This window comes from Ictalurus punctatus, chromosome 1 (genome assembly GCF_001660625.3).
Source record: "Ictalurus punctatus breed USDA103 chromosome 1, Coco_2.0, whole genome shotgun sequence".
NCBI lineage: Eukaryota > Metazoa > Chordata > Actinopteri > Siluriformes > Ictaluridae > Ictalurus > Ictalurus punctatus.
In genome coordinates, this window is record NC_030416.2 from 22,384,387 (window position 1) to 22,403,465 (window position 19,079).

The 19,079-nt window shown below is 39.8% G+C and overlaps 1 protein-coding gene across 14 annotated transcripts in view; it reads left to right on the top strand.

The window, feature by feature from the left end:
• LOC108269849 (transcription factor HIVEP3) overlaps positions 1 to 18,866 on the top strand; it is a 63,182-nt gene extending 44,316 nt beyond the window's left edge. For 11 of the 14 annotated variants that reach the window (XM_053682775.1, XM_053682769.1, XM_053682770.1 and 8 more), the window contains 6 exons: positions 7,334 to 11,837; positions 11,981 to 12,126; positions 14,682 to 14,857; positions 15,060 to 15,161; positions 16,195 to 16,814; positions 17,218 to 18,866. In XM_053682775.1, coding sequence (XP_053538750.1) covers positions 7,707 to 11,837; positions 11,981 to 12,126; positions 14,682 to 14,857; positions 15,060 to 15,161; positions 16,195 to 16,814; positions 17,218 to 17,970 — 5,928 coding nt within the window. In that variant the 5' untranslated portion in view covers positions 7,334 to 7,706 and the 3' untranslated portion in view covers positions 17,971 to 18,866. Of the gene's footprint in view, positions 1 to 1,643; positions 6,191 to 7,333; positions 11,838 to 11,980; positions 12,127 to 14,681; positions 14,858 to 15,059; positions 15,162 to 16,194; positions 16,815 to 17,217 lie in introns of those variants that run through there. The other 3 variants (XR_008397023.1, XM_053682800.1, XM_053682798.1) reach the window with 3 other exon arrangements.
• The last annotated feature ends 213 nt before the right edge of the window (positions 18,867 to 19,079 follow it).

Sequence of the window (19,079 nt, forward strand, 5' to 3'; positions counted from 1 at the left end):
GGAGAATGACTAACCTTATCAAAGCGTTCTCTGGCGGCTGAGGAGGCGGCTATGTGCGTTCGTCAGGGTGCAGCAGGGTGTCTGATTCATACATGTTCTCACTGGCAGCGGCTGCGTTTCATTCACTTCCTGATGTGGGTAGATTCTTTCTCTGAGCGTCACACTCGAAAAGGCAGGGAGCAGGTGATTGACGGGACCGCGTCGAAAGTTGCAGTGGGCGGCTTGGCATTGAAAGCATCTTCAGTTGTTCCAGAAAATAAATGAATGAAACCGACACTGCAACCGACATTGTAAATTAGAAGAATCATTATCCTTTCTGCGTGTTCATGCATTGCTTATTGTACATTCACAGCTTGCCCACCACTAGTATGTATTCCAATAGTTTTAGTGTTTTTTTTGTTTGCTTGTTTTTTACTTGCAATTCAGGCATATGATAAATTTGTTTGTTTGTTTTTTAAAAAAAAAAATTATTCCTGAGATCTATTGCCTGTAATGTAATAGTTGCTTAGATGAGGAAATGTACTCAATCCTTGAGATATTCGTGGCTTGGTAAAAGGGAAAATCCTGTTCTTCACCATGTTGCACAGCCCATTCTCAGAGACTGAAAGTTTTGTATCTCCAGATTTTCTGGAACAGTCTCACCTCTCCGGTTCATAGCAGTGCAGCACTGCAAAAACGAATTATCCAGACTTTTTTTCCTCCCTTAGGTTAATTTGCCTGTTTGACTTTGGTATTGTATCCAATATCCATTATTTTAAATTTGTGCAAATTTTTCTTTAAGGTTTATTTTGTCTGTACTTTAATTAGAACTTGCTATCAGATTTAGCATGACTTTAAAGAGTTAGCACAATGCAGGATGCAAGCAGGGTCTGTTCAGTGAACATCTGTCTGTGGTCCTTGTTTTATGAGATCAGTCAGATTGTATGGTGTAATATATGTAATACTGGTTACAATAAAACACCAGGGTGTATTGTGATACTGAGACTTTTTACCTCAGTGTAAATTAATGTATATGGCCAGCTTTCAAGCTGTGTTTGCTTCAGTGTAAATATGCTCATGTGTGTTGGAACCTGTAAGTCTGGCTGAAAGTTTAAACCATGATCCTTATTGTGGATACTAACCATTTTCAGTACGGTCCTTCAGGGTGGTGATGTTTTTTGCCCCATGATGGCATTGATGTCCCTGCCAGTATGGGCAGGTGGCGAGCTGTGCCTTTGACTCCTGTAGTGTGGCATTTAAAAGGGTCGGCCAGTGCTGCCGGTTTATTTTGAATGAACATGTTGAACGCTCGGCAAGGGGTAGGTGGGGTCGTGAGACAGTGCCACTCACGTGCCGAGGTCAGTCTGATTGCCCACTTCCTGCTGCCAGCGTGTTGCTGTACTCAGAGAGGATGCTGGGAGACAAATTTAGAGCTCCAACTCACCCTCCATCTGCCACGGCTAGCTGTAAGCTCGTCTCTATGGGAACTGCTGCCAGGAGTGAAAATAGGAAGAATGACAGTACAGTTTATATACATATATATATATATATATATATATATATATATATATATATATATATATATATATGTGTGTGTGTGTGTGTGTGTGTGTGTGTGTGTGTGTGTGTGTGTGTGTGTGTGTGTGTGTGTATATATAAACTATTTATTAAGAATAGTTGGGCTTCCATGTAATGGATGTAAGGATGTTGAAATATTACTGTTAATCTGTTTCAATATAACCAAAACGTATGTTAAACATATCAGCGATTTAGTTTTTGCTTGCTTCTAACTTGCCATCCACAATGATGACATCAGATGTAGAACACCAAGACTTCACAGTGTCGGGGTCAATCTACCTGCAAACTATCAGAAACAAAATTCAACTGCATCCACATAGGCAAGATGTTATTATCTGACTTGAAGGTAGAGCTGCCATATGCAGAAGTAACTGCCATTCACTGCTTCCTCCACTGAATAGGCAGCAGAAAGCAAAGGAATATGTTTGATAAAGAGCGCCAAGCTTATATGAGCTTATATAAAAACAAGAAGCATTAGGATATATATAATTTTTATTTATTTATTTACCAAAACCGACATTAAAATGTTTTATTTTAGGTTTCTTTCTAAACCTTGTCTTGGCTGTCTGCCTACAAAGTTCATGTTGGGTTAACATGAGGTTTAACTCTGAACCTAAATATACATCATGCAAAAATCCAATCAGCCAAGCATGCAGCAGCAGGGAAATACAAAAAGTCAAGCATATACAGGTCAAGAGCTTTTGTTAATGTTCACGTAAGAATTGGGGAAAATTACTTTTTTCAGTGACTTTGACTGTGGCATGTTTGTTGGTGCCAGATAGGGTGGTTTCAGTATTTCAGAAACTGCTGATCTCCTGGGATTTTCATGAACAACAGTCTCTAGAGTTTACACAGAATGGTGTGAAAAACAAAAACATCCATTGAGCAGCAGTTCTGTGGACAGTAATGCCATGTTGATGAGAGGGGTTAGAAGACAATGGTCAAACTGGTTCAAGCTGACAGTAAGGCTATAGTAACTCCTATAACCACTCGGTATAACTGTAGTAAGCAGAAAAGCAGCTCAGAATGCACATGGTGAACCTTAATGCGGATGGGCTACAGCTGCATAAAGCACATCATGTTTCACTCATTCCAGCCAAGAACAGGAATCTGAGGCTACAGTGGGCACAGACTAACCCAAAACTGGACCACTGAATATTGGGGAAAGACCAGATTACCCTTTCTTTCTTTTTAAAAAAAAAAAAAAAAAAAAAAAAAAAAAGATATGCCAGATATTAGAAATAACAAAGACTAAGAATAACTTATTTACACCTTCTTTTGTAAATAAATTACTCACATTGGCGCATCTATAATGAGGTCAGTTGCCTAACCTCATGACTCACCTGTCACACTTCTGAAGCTGGCACTGATTGAAGCACCACTGCTTATGTTTCAGTAAAAAAAACAAAGTTTAATAATGAGGAGTAAGCCCCCTGTCCATTCCTGAGCTTCCCCAGCTACTCAAGCACAGGTCTCGGTTATAAAGACTGAGGCGGCTGAAAGTGCATTTACAATGTCACCACATATTATTGGCAACAAAAAATAAATTGACACTGATATGAAAAAGTGTATTTATCAGTTGCATTCTGAGGCTGCATAATGCATTGTGTGATCACTTTAAAGTGGTTTATTACACGTAGTTGAATGGGACACATTATATGCTCAAGAAGTACTAACTAACGAGGGAAAATACTCAGCCACTATTTTGCTTAACACGTTACTATTTTGTAAGCAACATTACTGTGTCAAGGCAGACCGTTCTCTTTGCTGGTGATGGTTGTTCATGGCTACGTGCTTCGCTGTAACTAAACAGTGCATGTAAATGAGTGATTAAAAGTACTGAAAGCTCTGACAGATTGTACCATGAACTCACACAAGCTAACTGTTAATGTAGCACAGTTTGCCAACTTGTTTATAGTTAGAAGTTACTAGCTGACAACCAAACCAATAGGGTAAATAGCGTTTAAGCATTAATAGGAATGGAGACTATTTTACTAACGCTGTTTTCTTGTATGTGTTAAGTACTTAGAACAGTTTAAGAAATAAAATGTGTTTTTAGTTGAGCGCTCATCAGTGTACCTGGGCACAGTGCCAAAGTATTACATATTTTTGGGAAATGTTTATCGAGCACATTATTTCCATTTTATTAAGTGTTACTTTCTAAAAAGTGTCCATATTCTCATTAGCTAAAGCACCTTTACTTGTACATAACTGTTTCTGCCATTTAAAGCCATTTTGACTAACAACATTATGAATATTTGCCCAGTTATATAGCACATATTTATCTGAGCCTCCAAGTCCATTCCCTCCCCATCTAACCATCTACATTCATTAGTGTTCTAGTGTGTGTATGAACGTGGGGCAGGGAATCTCCTGTCTTCAGCACTAGTGGCCTCATTTGGTTGCTGACTACGCATACCTTTCCTCTGTCATTGCTTCTGATATATTACACTCAACCAAATTTCCATTTCAACACACACACATCTGCACAATACAGAAATGCCCACATAATGCCCAATGTAATTCCTTGCATAATAAATAACTTAATAAATCACCCATCTTTGCGTTTCTTACGTGCTTAGCTAGTTAAAATAACAAGCTGCAGGAGCTACTTTGAGGGACACACCATGTGGCTGGTGGTAAAGATTCAGAGTAAATTTCTGGTAGTCAGACATCCACACAGAATACAAGACATTGATACTGAGAGTAGATATTTTAGCTGTAATTTTGATACTAGAATCATGTTCTTCGGAATATAATACTGTTTTGTTTTTTTGTTTGTTTTTTTTACTGTTTCTGTGTTTGTCTTTTTTTTTTTTTTTTAAAGATGCAGGATGTAAGATTTTTCTTTGTTAGAAAAATTCCATTGCAAGCTACTTGCAGAAGAACATGTAGTAACGTGGGTTGTATTTTCCATCGTGTGGGTTAATCTCATGGGTGCAAGTACCAAGTCAACACACATCCAGAGAGAATTCAGGGTTGTGTCCCAAACTATATAATGCACAGTTAACCCACTAACTCTAGCTACGTAAAGTAGTTATGTTCTCTACTCTATTAATTCTGATGGTGTTAGCATGCTAGCTAAAACAACGAGCAATAAATAATAAGTTGCACATCAAGGGCATGTGGATGGTTTTCCACCCAGTGTATGACATATTCATACAAATTTCTTGCCAATTTTGACAGTGCTGACTGTAAATTACTATTACAGGATAGTTAGGGTGATTTACAGTAACTCAGGAAATGTTTCATTATAAAGGATTTTTTTTTTCTCTGACTCAGTAATATTTATTGCTTTGGAACTAACAGGACTTTATTTGCAGATTATTTGGTAGTGGTTTTGTGCATGGTTTGGTTAGCTTGGTTGACTTGGATATGTTCATGGGTTGGTGTTATAACAGTATAATCTTTTAACAGAATATTTTATAATTGGCTATACAACCATGCATTAGAGCGCGTGTACATATGGTGCTTGTCAAGAGAAACCTTAGTGGAAATGTCTTGTGAATCCAGTGTTCTAAGTAATTCATCAGCTTAAATGCTAATATTCTCCCTGTTTAAGCACTTCATCTAATCTGTCTGTCATTAAGTTCCATCACTCTGCTCTTTGAGATATCAGACTTTTCTCCCTCATTCCCTTACCCAGCAGTTCTCTTTTGTTTTTGCATTCATCTATCACTGCTCATTCTCTGTCCTTATGTGAGCACCAGCCACTCTGTCATGTTATAATAAACTGACTCTCAGCCCTGTTGAACACCAATTGGGAGAGAGAAGCATATGGCATGTTTTTCTTGTGTTAGTTATTTCAGAATTAGTATTGATGCATATTCAAATGTGGCTTACCCAGTGTAATTAAATTTCCCATAAGCTAATGGCTTGATCTACAGAGGACCAGGGATGATTCTTTTTGTAATCAAAGTCTACTTCTGCTCTGAGAAAGCCCAAACTGACAGTTGAAGATTTGAAAATGACCAGGTCAGGTGTTCCAATATGTAACTTTGGTGAACCTGTGGCCTCAGAGTCCTTTTCTTGGCTGACAGGAGTGGAACCAAAAGAAGAAGAACATTCGTGTATACATTTTAGTGAAATTATTTTCTTCACATATCCCAGCTTGGGTCAGAGCACAGGATCAGCCATGATATGGTTCTCCTGGAGCAGATATGGTTTAGGGCCTTTCTTACATGACCAACAGTGGTAGCTACCTTGTGACATGCTTTTCTGCTCACTACAGTTGTAAAGAGTGGTCTATATTTGGGTTATTGTAGCTTACCTGTCAGCTTGAACTAGTCTGGCCATTCTCCTCTGACTGCTGTCAACAAGGTGTTTCCGCCCACAGAACTGCCAATCACCAGATGGTTTTTTTTCTTTCTTTCTTTTTTTTGCACCATTATATGTAAACTGCTGAGACTGTTGTATGTGAAAATCCCAGGAGTTCAGCAGATTCTGAAGTACTCAGACCAGCCCATCTGGCACAAAGAAGTATGCCATGGTCATAATTAATGAGATCACATTTTTCCCAGATTATGAAGCTTTTGACCAGTATCTATTGTGATTTCATGCTTTGCGCAGCTGCCATGTGATTGGTTGATTGCACAAATGAATAACCGTATAGGTGCTCCTGTTAAAGTATTCGGTGAGTGTACATTGTATTGTTTGTATTTAAATGCACATATTTTCATGTGACTGCTTTTAATTCGTAGCATATTATCAACATTACATAGATATGGTTTTAAATGGTTTATTACGCATAAAATTTAGAACTGTAGTATGCATAATAAAGCTGAAATTTGTCAAATGTGCATAGGCTGTCATGCGCATTTGTCACTGATAGTTTAATGCAATTCAGTTTTTCGTATGTAATATGTAAACTGTTAATTTTTTTAAATTAACTGGGAAACTGAAGGTTGGGTGCTAATATATGATGGTCATCTCAAGAACGGTACTCATTACACAGTTTCAAAGTTTTTGCATATTGAGGGTAAACTGGGTAATGAAGGATTAACTAATTATGCACTCTTGTAAAAACAAACACCAACATTCATCAGTGACTAAATGGCCTTGTGTCACACCTTAGGGCTTTTAAACAATCCATGACCCTCATTGGCTTAAATCCACAGCACCATCTATTGGACAACTCTCAATCGGTTTTCTTTTTACTAAGTAAGTTTGCATATGCACCCTATGCAAGAATTTTGCTATTCTCTGTAAAACAAGTATTAGCGGTCAACATCGGGCACATAAGGTCAAAAAGCCAATGTCTAGAGCTTAGTGTATACAGTGCCCTCCACTAACATTGGCACCCTTGGTAAATATGAGCAACGAAGGCTGTGAAAAATTGTCTTTATTGTTTAACCTTTTGATCTTTTGTTCAGAAATACTCTGCTCACATGGATATCAAACAATTGCAAACACAACACAGCTTTATATATATATGTATATATGTATGTGTGTGTGTGTGTGTGTGTGTGTGTGTATGTGTGTGTGTGTGTGTGTGTATATATATATATATATATACAACAAATATTGATATCAACACCCAAATGTATCAAGTTATTCATGCTAAACATGAACTGATTAATAATTCTGCAGTTTAGTCTCACTTCTGTTTAATTCAAATATTTAAATGGAACAAGGCAAGAATATTTGTCAGAAAATTAGCTATTTAAGAAGCATGTGTATTCTGTTTCTGTCAGGTTCTTTTGATTGTACTGAAAGATTCTCTTGGCTATCACATTTTTAGAAAATACTTAAATTTCTTGTTTCTCTTTTTCTGTAGGACTTCTGCAGTGTGGGCATATGAAAACCTTGGAAAAAGAAGGGCTTGAAAACTTGCTAAGTCGAGAAAGTAACTCAAAAATAGTCTGTACTTTCCTCTTTCCTTCCAAGCTACAAAGGAATGACACAATGATGAATTTGGTTTGGGAGGTGAGACTTTCAGCATAAAAAAGACATCTGCTCTTTGTTTGCCCACTTTGATTTCTTCATCTGATGAATGAATTTTGACATAAACCAGTACATACTTGTACATACTTTACAAGTCATGTGCTATTTTTCTCGAGATGTTTCTGTACTGTGGGAAACAATGCATAGGGGCCAGGTGGTCATAAAGGCATTCCCAGTGTGTCCATAAGGCTTCCTCCCCACATTCTATGGAGGCAGAGCATACCTGGCCGTCTGATGGGGAGCGATCTGGTGGACAACAGCAAGCTCTGTCCGAATCACCTGGGGGTAGGTTTCCTCAGATACAGGAACAGGCTACCTCACGACCAATCCATGGATCACATGGCCGGCATAAAAAAAGGCAGCCAAAACGCCGTGATTTGCTCCAGAGGCAGCAGCAACAGCAGTCTCAGATGGGGGAAGCTTGGCAATTACAAGATGTCCCAGGCCCCTCTGGTGGCAGCTACTCTTCATCATCTCTTGAATCCACTACCCCAGTCCCTCATCTTCAGAGTATTCCATCTTGCCCCAGTCAGGAATTACAAGAAGGCACCACATCTAGAAGGGAACGTAAGCCCCAAAGGCCAGGGAAGTATGTGTGCTCATACTGTGGAAGACCATGTGCAAAACCCAGCGTCCTCCAAAAACATATCCGCTCCCACACAGGAGAAAGACCCTATCCGTGTGTCCCTTGTAGTTTCTCATTTAAGACTAAAAGTAACCTGTACAAACATCGTAAATCCCATGCCCATAGAATTAAAGCTGGCTTGGCATCTAGACGTGAAGAATACAGTTTCAGTAGAGTTGAAAGTGGTACAGTAGGAGATGAGCAGGGAGAAGCAACAGAAGCAGATAGCACAGAGTCTGAAGATGAGACTGGTCAGCATCAGCCATCTACTTCTCAAGACAGGCCAGCTCTAAAAAAAAGCTCCAAGTTTGAAATCTCGTTTTCAGAAGAAGGGCCAAGAACAGAGGACTCCCAGGCAATCAAACAGAGGTTAGCTATGCGACTCAGTGAAAGGAAAAGAGCTCCCATGGAATCACCAGATGAGAGCCCTTCATCTTCATTGGGTCCTGGTAGTAAGGGCAGTACTGAATCTGGCTACTTTTCTAGCTATGGCAGTGCTGAATTATCCCAGGTGAGCCCTCCCAATGCCAATGTTAAATCCTATGCTGAAATTATTTTAGGAAAGTATGGACGATTAGGCCAACAACAAAGAATTCCACACCAACATCTTCAGTCATCATCATCATCATCATCATTATCATTAGGGCATGAGGAAAAATCCATCCCCTTCACTGTGCCTAAGACACAAGTCATTGAACACATTACAAAATTAATTACTATAAATGAAGCTGTAGTTGACACAAGTGAAATTGACAGTGTCAAACCTAGACGTTCTTCCCTCTCTAGGAGAAGTAGTATTGAGTCTGCTAAGTTTTCTTCGCCAAAAGATCCAAAGGAAGATTTCCCTGGCACTACCGGACAAATTATTCTAAGTGGTTATGCCACTGATACACAGCATTCACAATTAATTGAAGGCACACTTTCTAGTCATTGTCCCAGTGGTGTTCTTCTGAGAAGCCAGTCAGTTCCATCCTCTAGTGGCAAAGATGATCCAGCTAGCTCATCTTCGCACAGATTTCGTCTCAGTCAATCTTTTGATGAACAGCAGGCTGCATCAGCGGAGCTGAGGGTTGGGCACCATCATCGAATGTTAAGACGCCAGCCTGCCATTGAAATGCCAGTTGGAGCTGACCTTACAGCAGAAGCTGTTTCCTCTGTTTCCATAGAATCAGGATGGAAGCAGCAAAAGGGAATAGGACTTTCTGAGTGTGAGATATGTGGAACTCACTTGAAACAGGACAATTATGAAGCACACAGAGTTTCTTGTATGAATAAGTCTACACAGGATCATCAGAGTGAGAAGAAAGTGTCTGCTGAACAAGAAGATCATCGACAAATAATGCACTATAAGTTTAAAGCAATGGCAATGGCTATACGAAAGAGGAGGAAAGAAGAAAGTCTGGAGGAGGACCCTCCTAGTCCAGGTCCAGCAGCTGTATCCTTTAGCAACCCTCTTACCACATCAGCAATAGAGAATAAAGATGATTTTCAGGGCTTCTCAGATACTGTACCACAAGTTGAACCAGAAAAAATTGGCCCTTACAAAGAAATATCAGTAATTCAGCACACCAGCTCCTTTGAAAAACAGGAAAGCATGTCCATAGAAATTCAGGAGTCAGAACTTGAACATAAACAATCACAGGAGCCCAAGCAAACCTCCACATCCAGGTTAGTTAGACAGCCCAAGATTCAAGTGCCAGAGATCTTGGTGACAAAAGAACCAGATCCTGAGATGATTTCACTGCCAGCAAGTACATATATCCCAAGAGAATTAGAGAAGGAAGAGTTCCAGTGGCCTCAGCGTAGTCAAAGTCTAGCTCAGCTCCCTGCAGAGAAGCTGCCACCAAAAAAGAAACGTCTCCGTTTGGCAGAGGCACCCCAGTCATCAGGAGAATCTAGCTTTGAATCAGTATCCCTACCACGCAGTCCTAGCCAAGAGAGTAATGTTTCTCACACCTCTAGTCGATCTACATCTTTTGATGAAACGGGAAAGATTGACCCTGAAATGCAGGCTGGTACATGGAGCTCCCAAGGGTCCCACATGCTGACTGTACCAGGTGGCCACCAACATTATCTCAGGGAAATGCATCGTTCTGCCTCTGAGCAGGCTCCTGCAAGTCCACCACATCCTGCCCAGATAGTAGAGACAAGAAGCAAGTCATTTGACTGTGGATCCCTGTCTCCTAGACCTACTTCATCTTCTTGGAAAGAGAGGCGAAAATGTCTCTTGGTGAAACATGCAACCCTTGAGAAGCCTGATCAGGAAGAATCATCATCTAGCATCCATCAGTCCTATCCTGGCCATACTGCCCTCACAGTTGGTGAGCACAGAGCAAGCAGTACTTCCAGATTTAGCCCAGAGACTTTGGGCAAAACGCTGCAGCTTTTTCAAACTCCCCTCCCTCTTCCAACTACAGTTTACCCTGTGACTAATCCAGAAACCTTTTCCTCACAACAGATAACTGGACTTCTACCAGTCACAACAATATCTGAGGTCCTTTCTAGTCATATGCTTCAGCAGGCTCTCATACAAACAGTGCCATCTTCATTTCATCCAAGACAGCTACATTTAGCTGAGCACCTAGGCCTTCCTGTTCAGCCTTTTCCTACTTTGCTCTCATTGCAGTATCCAACGAGCAGTCTAATCATTCAGGATCCCTTGGCTTCACCCGTTGGTGAAGCTAGTTCTTCTTTTCCCTTTACACATAGAAGAAGTTCTCCACATCATCATCTTGTCACTCAGCACCAACCTCGCCCTATCATTGCTACTTGCCTTGAGCAGCTCAGACCAGTGGTGTCACTGGTGGTGCCTGTGCGCTTACAGACTAATATTCCTACTTACGCTAGTGCCATGTACACGACCATTTCACAAATTTTAGCCACAACACGGACTCAGCAGCCAATTTGCTGTACAGCCATGGTCATCATGGAGAAGCTTGAGGGCACTAAGCTTCAGAGATCTTACCTTAGTCTCCCTACTCCTGATTTTAAGACCTGCATTCCTTTATCCCTTCCTTTAGAATTTCGGGCAGAAACTGCATCTGATGATAGTTGCGGGCCACTTTGTGCTGGAGGAAACAAGCGAATGCTTTCCCCTGCAGGTAGTCTAGAACTCAGCTTAGAGGCACAACGGCAACAGAAACGAATCAAGGAAGAAGAAGCAGAAGAAAGTGGAGAAGAAAGTAAACATTGTGAGAAATTTCTGGAGGAAAACCAAGGAACAAATAAGGGTGATCTAAGGAACGCAAAAGGAGTAGAGGTAGTTGTGGAGAAGGAACAAGAGCAGGAAGGAAAGAAAAAGGAATTTGTGTTGAATAAGCCAGAGATTTCCCAGGTGCAAACTGGACTTAAAAAAGAGGAAAAGCAGGAAGAGGTCCACAGACGCATATCAGTGGTTGAGACTCCAGGGAGATCCACAGATACCACGGACCCCATATACTCCAGTCTACACACAAGTACATCAGTGAGCTGGTGCTACCTGAATTATACTAAGCCTAACCCATCTGCCCACACAAATCCACAAACATCAGTTTATTCCTCTTGGAGTGTGAGCATGTATAACCCCAATCTACCTGGTCTGTCCACCAAAATAGTATTGTCACTACTGCGTTCTAAACAAATGTACAGCTCTGAGCTATACACCATGGCGGCTACAACACCGCCTCTGACAACTGACAAGCTGGTTGACAACCAAACACCCAGGGTATCAGAGGTAAATGTTATTGTAATTTACTATAAATAGTCAGCTTGTCTTTAATCCATGTTTGCTAGTGTGTTATTGTGATTTTCGTATTATTGTGTATAGTTAGTATTATTGGGTACAGATATGTCATGTTATGTCGGTCTGGGGTATAGGTACATGCCGAAACACTGAGCACTCCTGTCAAAGAAAAAGAAGAGCCTCTAACTAAGAGGGTTGAAAAAGACTTGAGAAGTACAGAGGAGACTTCTACCACCTCAAAACACAGTGAGCCACTACGTGTTTGCATCTTTGAGGGAGGGTGAGTGATTGTTTCGCTTTCAGAATACAATTTATGTACAATTGTATCACTCTAATATCTCAGTCTTGTTTAAATGTTGTTATTATATTTTATAGAACCCCACCAAATTGTGTATAGATAGGAAGCTTGTTTTTAGACATTTCATCAGTTCTGTGCTTTGACTGTACGGGTTGCATCTTGAGTGACAAAGGCAAGGTATACTGGACTATTTTTAGTTCTCTCTCTCTCTTTTGGGATTTACACTTCCAAAACAGAGATACATATATAGAGAGAGCTCTGTTATCGTGAGAGAGATTTATGGCTGAAGTCTGCTCCTCATTGAAATTGCACCAGCTCTAAAATGAATGTCCAATGATTGATGACTGATTTTTAGGTTTATTGGTTTCTCTGGAATAATGCCTGTGGTGTGGCTCCATATGAATCCACAGGGAGATTAGGTCATTTGTTTTATATTTAGTTCTCAATACTGCTCGTTGTGGTGAAAAGAAAAACTGTTCCCCTTTTTACTGTTTATTTGTGATTTTAGTCTAATAGCATTACAACTACTTATTTATCTGTTAATATATCATTGCTTGAAATAGATAAAGCACCAAACATTTTTTACTCTTTCCTGATTATATGGAGACAATTTTAGGTAAAAACTATTAGTAAAACAAATGGATGTATGAAATAAACTAACATTAAGTTCAGTATTTCGCACTCATTACTTGAGTCTCTTATATACTGTAGGTCTGCTAATGTCAGATTTGCAATTTTGGAATGGGTGCTAATGAGACACCATGCGGCCCTGCTTTACTTTGTATCTCATGCAGCATCTATTTTGCTTACATAATTCTTCAGTCACACACCCACATACTCCCTATTCACATCAGTCTCTCTTTGTGCCCTTTCTCTTTCACTCTATTTCCTCTCCACCGTTTCTCACATCCAGTACCCATGTATCTCAACATCTCTACTGTCTGCTTACCTCATTCTTTCTGTGTAAGATACAATTACTGGCACGTTGAGAAAATGTGGTAAATATGGGCTCTTTCAATCTCTTATTCTCTGCTCACTCACTCTCTTTTTCTCTCCCTATATATATATATATATATATATATATATATATATATATATATATATATATATATATATATATATATATACAGTGCATGCTTCTAAGAAATTAATTCGTTAGCTGTCTTTATTTACTACAATGCAGGGAGCAGTCTCACAATAAATACTAAAAAGTATTGTTTGTGGAATAGTGAGGATGTTTCAGTTCTGTAAATGCAAGGTGTTTTGAAGAAAGTTAATTCAATCAGATAATGTTTTTGTAAAAGTATGATTTTCATTATAATATAAACATTTCTATACAGATCAGGCCTTGGTTCAACATACAAGACAAATAAACATGTATAAACATATCACCCTGCATATCCCCATCCCATGTCCGTTTGCCCCAACATCTCCTGTCTCTCTCCACCAGCTTTCAGAAAACCATCAGAAACTCCATCAGTTGAATTCTGTCCAAATAGTTCTTAGGACTGTTCCACTCAAACTCTACAGATGTGTGTTTCTGACAAATAGATGATCCAGTATCTCCCAAAAATGCTTCCATCGTAGTTTGAAGTGATATGTGAGTGCAATTTAGTACATATGTAAGAACAGTAACCCACTCTACAAATGGAGTCCATAAGTCACATTCTTTTCAGTAAGCCTGTCTCGATTCCCAGTAACATTATGTGATTTTTTTTTCTATTTTATCACTATATCTGCCTATATCAGTAACCACAGAACATTGCTGAAGTGCTACTGCCCACATTCCTACTTTTTAAAAATGCAAACAAAGACACAAATGTGAGGTGCTAATGCTCTTTAACTAAATAAAAATTTGATTAATGCTGATTGACTAGGAAGCATGTGCTTCCTTTGAGACACGTGAAGCCAGCCACTGCAACTTTTCTGAATGGTTGCTCACGCTACATCACAGGGCATCTGAACAAACTCGGCAGAACATGCTAACTGCCCACTTCTACATACATGAGCTCACAGACCCCCACAGTTGGCTAGTGTCTCCTTGATTGGCATCGGAGAGAGTAATGCCATCTTTCCCACCTGGAGAGCGTGGCTGATTATGCTTTCTTGGACTCACGGCCATGAATGGCTGTGGCATCGTCAGGATTTGAACCCATGATTTCCCAAATATAGGGCAAATGCTTTTCTGTTGGGCAAGGCAATAGCCCTGTGCATATATCTTAGTCAGTGACGACAAAGAAATACAAACAGGAGTGAGCTAGTTATATTTAGACACATTAAACAACTTTTAAAACTAATGATAAACAGATTTTTCATATATTGTTGACTTTGGGCTTTAGCAGTAGCCAGATGTCTAGCTTTTGAAAATATGCCCATGTAAACCAAGGACAAACATGGATTTTTCCTGTGCAGCAGGATGGTGGCTATAGAAAGTTAGGGGGAGTGAAAGCCTACCATTTTCACTCAAAAATGTAGGTTCTGATTTACTAAGATCCCAAATAAAGAGTAAACATTTTTGTGTCTGTCTCTCTCTTCAGGTATAAATCTAATGAAGAGTATGTATATGTGAGAGGGAGAGGGAGGGGGAAGTATGTGTGTGGTGAGTGTGGGATCCGCTGTAAAAAGCCCAGCATGCTAAAGAAACACATCCGTACTCACACAGATATTCGTCCCTATGTCTGTAAGCACTGCAACTTTGCCTTCAAAACTAAAGGTGAGTCAAACAGTTTTTATGATGCACTATTCTACTACTCTACACTACTACTCAGCAGATCTTAACCACAAACCTTCATGTAAAATATTTTTTTTTTAAATCCATAATGCATTAATGCTCTTTGTTAGTGATCCTTTCATATGACCTTTCATACTTAAGTAAAAATTTTTAATTGCTCGTCTATTAATTTCCTTCCTGACAGGGAACCTCACTAAACACATGAAATCGAAGGCACATGGTAAGAAATGCCTGGAGAAGGGTGTGTCTGAATCATCTGTAGATGAACTGGAAACTGAGGAACCAGGTAGGATGTTCAGATATGCTTGTCCACTGTAGCTGTAGTGTCAAAAAAAAAAGAGGTATTTATCCTTATTTATTAACAGTGGAGTATAAAGGGAGTATGGATTGATATATGATTGCTGTCTCAACCTGAAGACAGCAAACCATCTGTGATAGCCATTAAACTAATTTTGTGGGTTAATGGCCACTATACATGGTGCAAATCACAGCAGTACCATAGGTTGCTTTTTTGTTTGTTTGCTTGTCTGTTTGTTTGCAGATGTATGACCCTTGTACCAGAATGGAATAAATATTTTTTATTAGTGTTAAGTAATGTTTTTTTTTTAAAGTATGTTTAGCAATATACATTTAACTAACTGTACCCATGACAAGTTCTTATTATTATTAGAAAAAAAATGCTAACTTTGTTCACAAAAAAAAAAATACAAAGCTTTTTATTTTACACCCATGAGCACTTCATGTTTTTTTGCATCATTCCTTTGAAAGTTTCACCCCTGATAGGAACTGTAGCTGAAATTTATCATTCAGTTTCTCGTTGTCCAAACTTTGAAAATCATAAATGCACCATTAATATAATGATAAATGTTGTCCTGCTTTCTTGGGCACTCAAGCACAGTGTGTTCAGGTTTGTGAAGGACAGTTGAAATTGTCTGGTCTGTCATAAAGAGAAGCTTTCTAATCTGGCCTCCAATTTCAGTTGGTATGCTGTATATAGAACTGAAAATGAAAGCCACCCATCTCTTTCTCCCTGCCAGACTGAGGAGCGCCAAGGACACTTTATTCAAGCATACACTATTCAGCAGGCTTTAAATATAGTCATGAATGGAGGAGGCACGATACAGTTATATGAACATGCTTACTTGAGTAATTAATGAACATGTATTGCCTGACTCTATGATTATTTTTGTAACATACCTGCAATAGTCTGTCTAATTACATTTATCTCTGGATCAGGCAGCTGCGTATATATCCTCAAATGTTTACTTTGTATTTCATACGTACACCTGTTTTAATCCAAGACCCTTTGTGTGTGTTAGGAACCAGTGAGGGGCAAGTATACGAGTTAGAGGATCAGGAGGAGCACCAGTTCTCTGATATTGAAGACTCTGAAGATGAGGATGATGAAGATAACGAGGAGGAAGAGGAGGAGTTGTCTTCCCATGAAGACACTCCTTCATCCTGCTCTACAGACACCCACCAGTCAGACAGTGGTCCAGGCTCACAGACAGGTCCCACAAGCCTTACAGTTTCAGAGAGAGAAGAAAGAGAAAAGCAGCTATCTCCAGTCCAACCATGGAGGAGAGGACAAGCTGTGTCTCCAGACAGCAAGAGGGCACTCTTCTCCTCTAAGGCCAGGGAGCATACTCCCCAAGCCTTCTCTCCTGCTAGTGAAGGCTCACCTCTCCAGAGTGTCTCCCCCAGGCTGGATCTGTCGTCTACCTGTCGACATCTTTCTCCTTCCCCTGAAAGAGGCCCATCTCCTCTCACAGCATCCCCATTAAGGTCTTTCTCCCCGCTGCGGCCTCTTTCTCCTGGCCGCTACAGGAGCTCCAGAGCCCGACTATCTCCAACACCATTCAGAACTCAGCACAGAGCCCACAGCTCTCCTGGCCACTTCCACTGGGAGCCAAGCACTAAGTCCAGAGAGAGCCAGCAGGTGAGTCTCACGAACAGTAGTTAGGGATGCGTGTGTCTTTTTCAAATAGTCACACATTTTCATCACATTTAGTATTGTTTGCCTTACTTACCTTAGAGTCTGGTTCCTTTCAAGATTGATTTGTCATCTAAGGAGCATTTCATTGACCCTGCCGCCTCTAGCGTTCTCATTAGAGCTCTAGATCCATATTTCTGTAGAGCTGCTTTGTGACCATATTTATTGTTAAGTGCTATACAAATTAATTAAATAATGTCATGAAGTATCAGCAGTCAGAGATAGGTGGTTAAGCAGAGAGTTAGTGATGGTAGAAATTAGTTTGATATAAATGTGTCCCATAAATGTTGAAAACAAGAAAGTGTGTTGGAAGTTTGATTGTACAGTATTCTCATGTCTCCCTCTACAGGAGAGGCCTAGTACACCCAGTACTGCTCAAGCTTCACTGAGGTTGAGCTCTCCACATGCCAGCCTGGTGCCCTCTGCCCTACACTTTCCTCACAGTGACCCTCCTACCCATGTACCAATCCCATCAAGAACTATAGACCACATGTTCAGCCACCTCCCCTTACATTCACGGCAGCAGGCTCGCATGCCTTACCATATGATCCCAATTGGAGGAATCCAGATGGTGCAGCTTAGGCCCAGATCCTGCCCCAAACTGGAGCGAGCTTCCTCTTCCACCCAATCCCCCAGCTCTCCCAAAGAGGAGTTCACTTTCTCCCTCAGCAAGAGCTCATGGAGCACATCATGGAACTTGCGATCTGAAACAAGCCAGAGTGTTAGTGGGACACAGAGCCTGGAATGGGAAATCAGGCCATTAGGGCTGCACAGTCCTGTTCCAAGCTACACAACAGCCAAATCTTCTCCACTATATGACTCTGGTAAGCAAAAAAAGAAAGACAGTAAACAATATGGCAGCTCATGGCCCTCTAAGACTCACAGTATTGTTCCCCAGACATCTCAAGAAGAGGGCCAAGATACCATTGAACGAGACAAGAGGAGCTCTGATGTCTCTGAGAAGGCATCCTCCTTACTCAGAAAGAGTGAACAGTCAGAGCCAGAGGAGCCTAAAGAAGGCCAGTCCAAAAATGACCTGACGTCAGAAGAGACTGCAGAAGAGAAATCTGTCCACTCAGATCAGAGCCAGGATAGCACTTAATAGCCTTTGGGCTTAATCTCAAAATCAGTTGATTTATTATTATTCTTTTTGTTTTGTAATGCTACATTTTTATACAACTTTTCAATACTGTTGGTATCTTGGTAAATGTTTGTTTTTGCAATATTGAAGATTGAAATATGATGCACTTTTCCGTTGGACAAAACAATGTTTCTGTAAAATCGATCACTTCTGTCCCTGAGTATTTACTGACATTACATTCAATCCTAATGTATCTATTTAAATATGTCTATGTAAAATACTTCTTAATATTAACTATGATTATAAACATTTATAAATGACCAAGTTGAATACATAAACCAAGAGTAATTCCAATATCTTTTCCCTTGTTCCAGTATTACACAAAATATAGTTACGTGTGCCTTTCCTGTCAGGATTTCTTGCTTAAAGTGTAGACAAAGATGAAAGGTTGTGAATTCTTTTATAAATATATGATTTGTGTTTCAGGTGGTATTTGTACAATAGAGTTTTTCTAAACGCAAGTCAGGGTAAAAGAAAGCAGTTTGTACTGAAGTCTGAGATAGAGTGCAAAGGATTTGCAGTGAAATTGCACTGAAGTCATATTTTTTATATAGATAACAAGGTATGCTATGATATTGTGTACAGATAAGAGGTCTATGATCCATATTTATTGCCATTTGAAAATATGGAAACGTTATGTTTAGTTCTGAAAAGTTTTTTTTATTATTTTTTTTATTCTTTACAAATTTCGTTTAGTATATTTCTGTTACGTACTCAAGACTTGAATTAAAGAAACTGGACAGGGTGTTGAAGTTGGTCAGCAGCTATGGGATTGGATGTATCAAGAGCCTTCCAAATTTGTCACAGGTATGTATTATTTCTGAACTAATAATAAAGGTGCACCAGGAATTACTGAATATATCTTTCTGTCAAATTTTTAGGCATCAACACCTAGCCCTGAAAGACCTCAGCACTGCAGAGTTTTGTCTTCTTCTAAACCATCATGTTCATCCAATGTAGGACTTGGTAATTAGCTAATGAGTTGCTGTGTGATGGCATCCTCAGCTCTTAAATCTGACACTCCTATATTAAGCTGCACACATGCTGTGTTTTGCGCTCTCTCTCTCTGT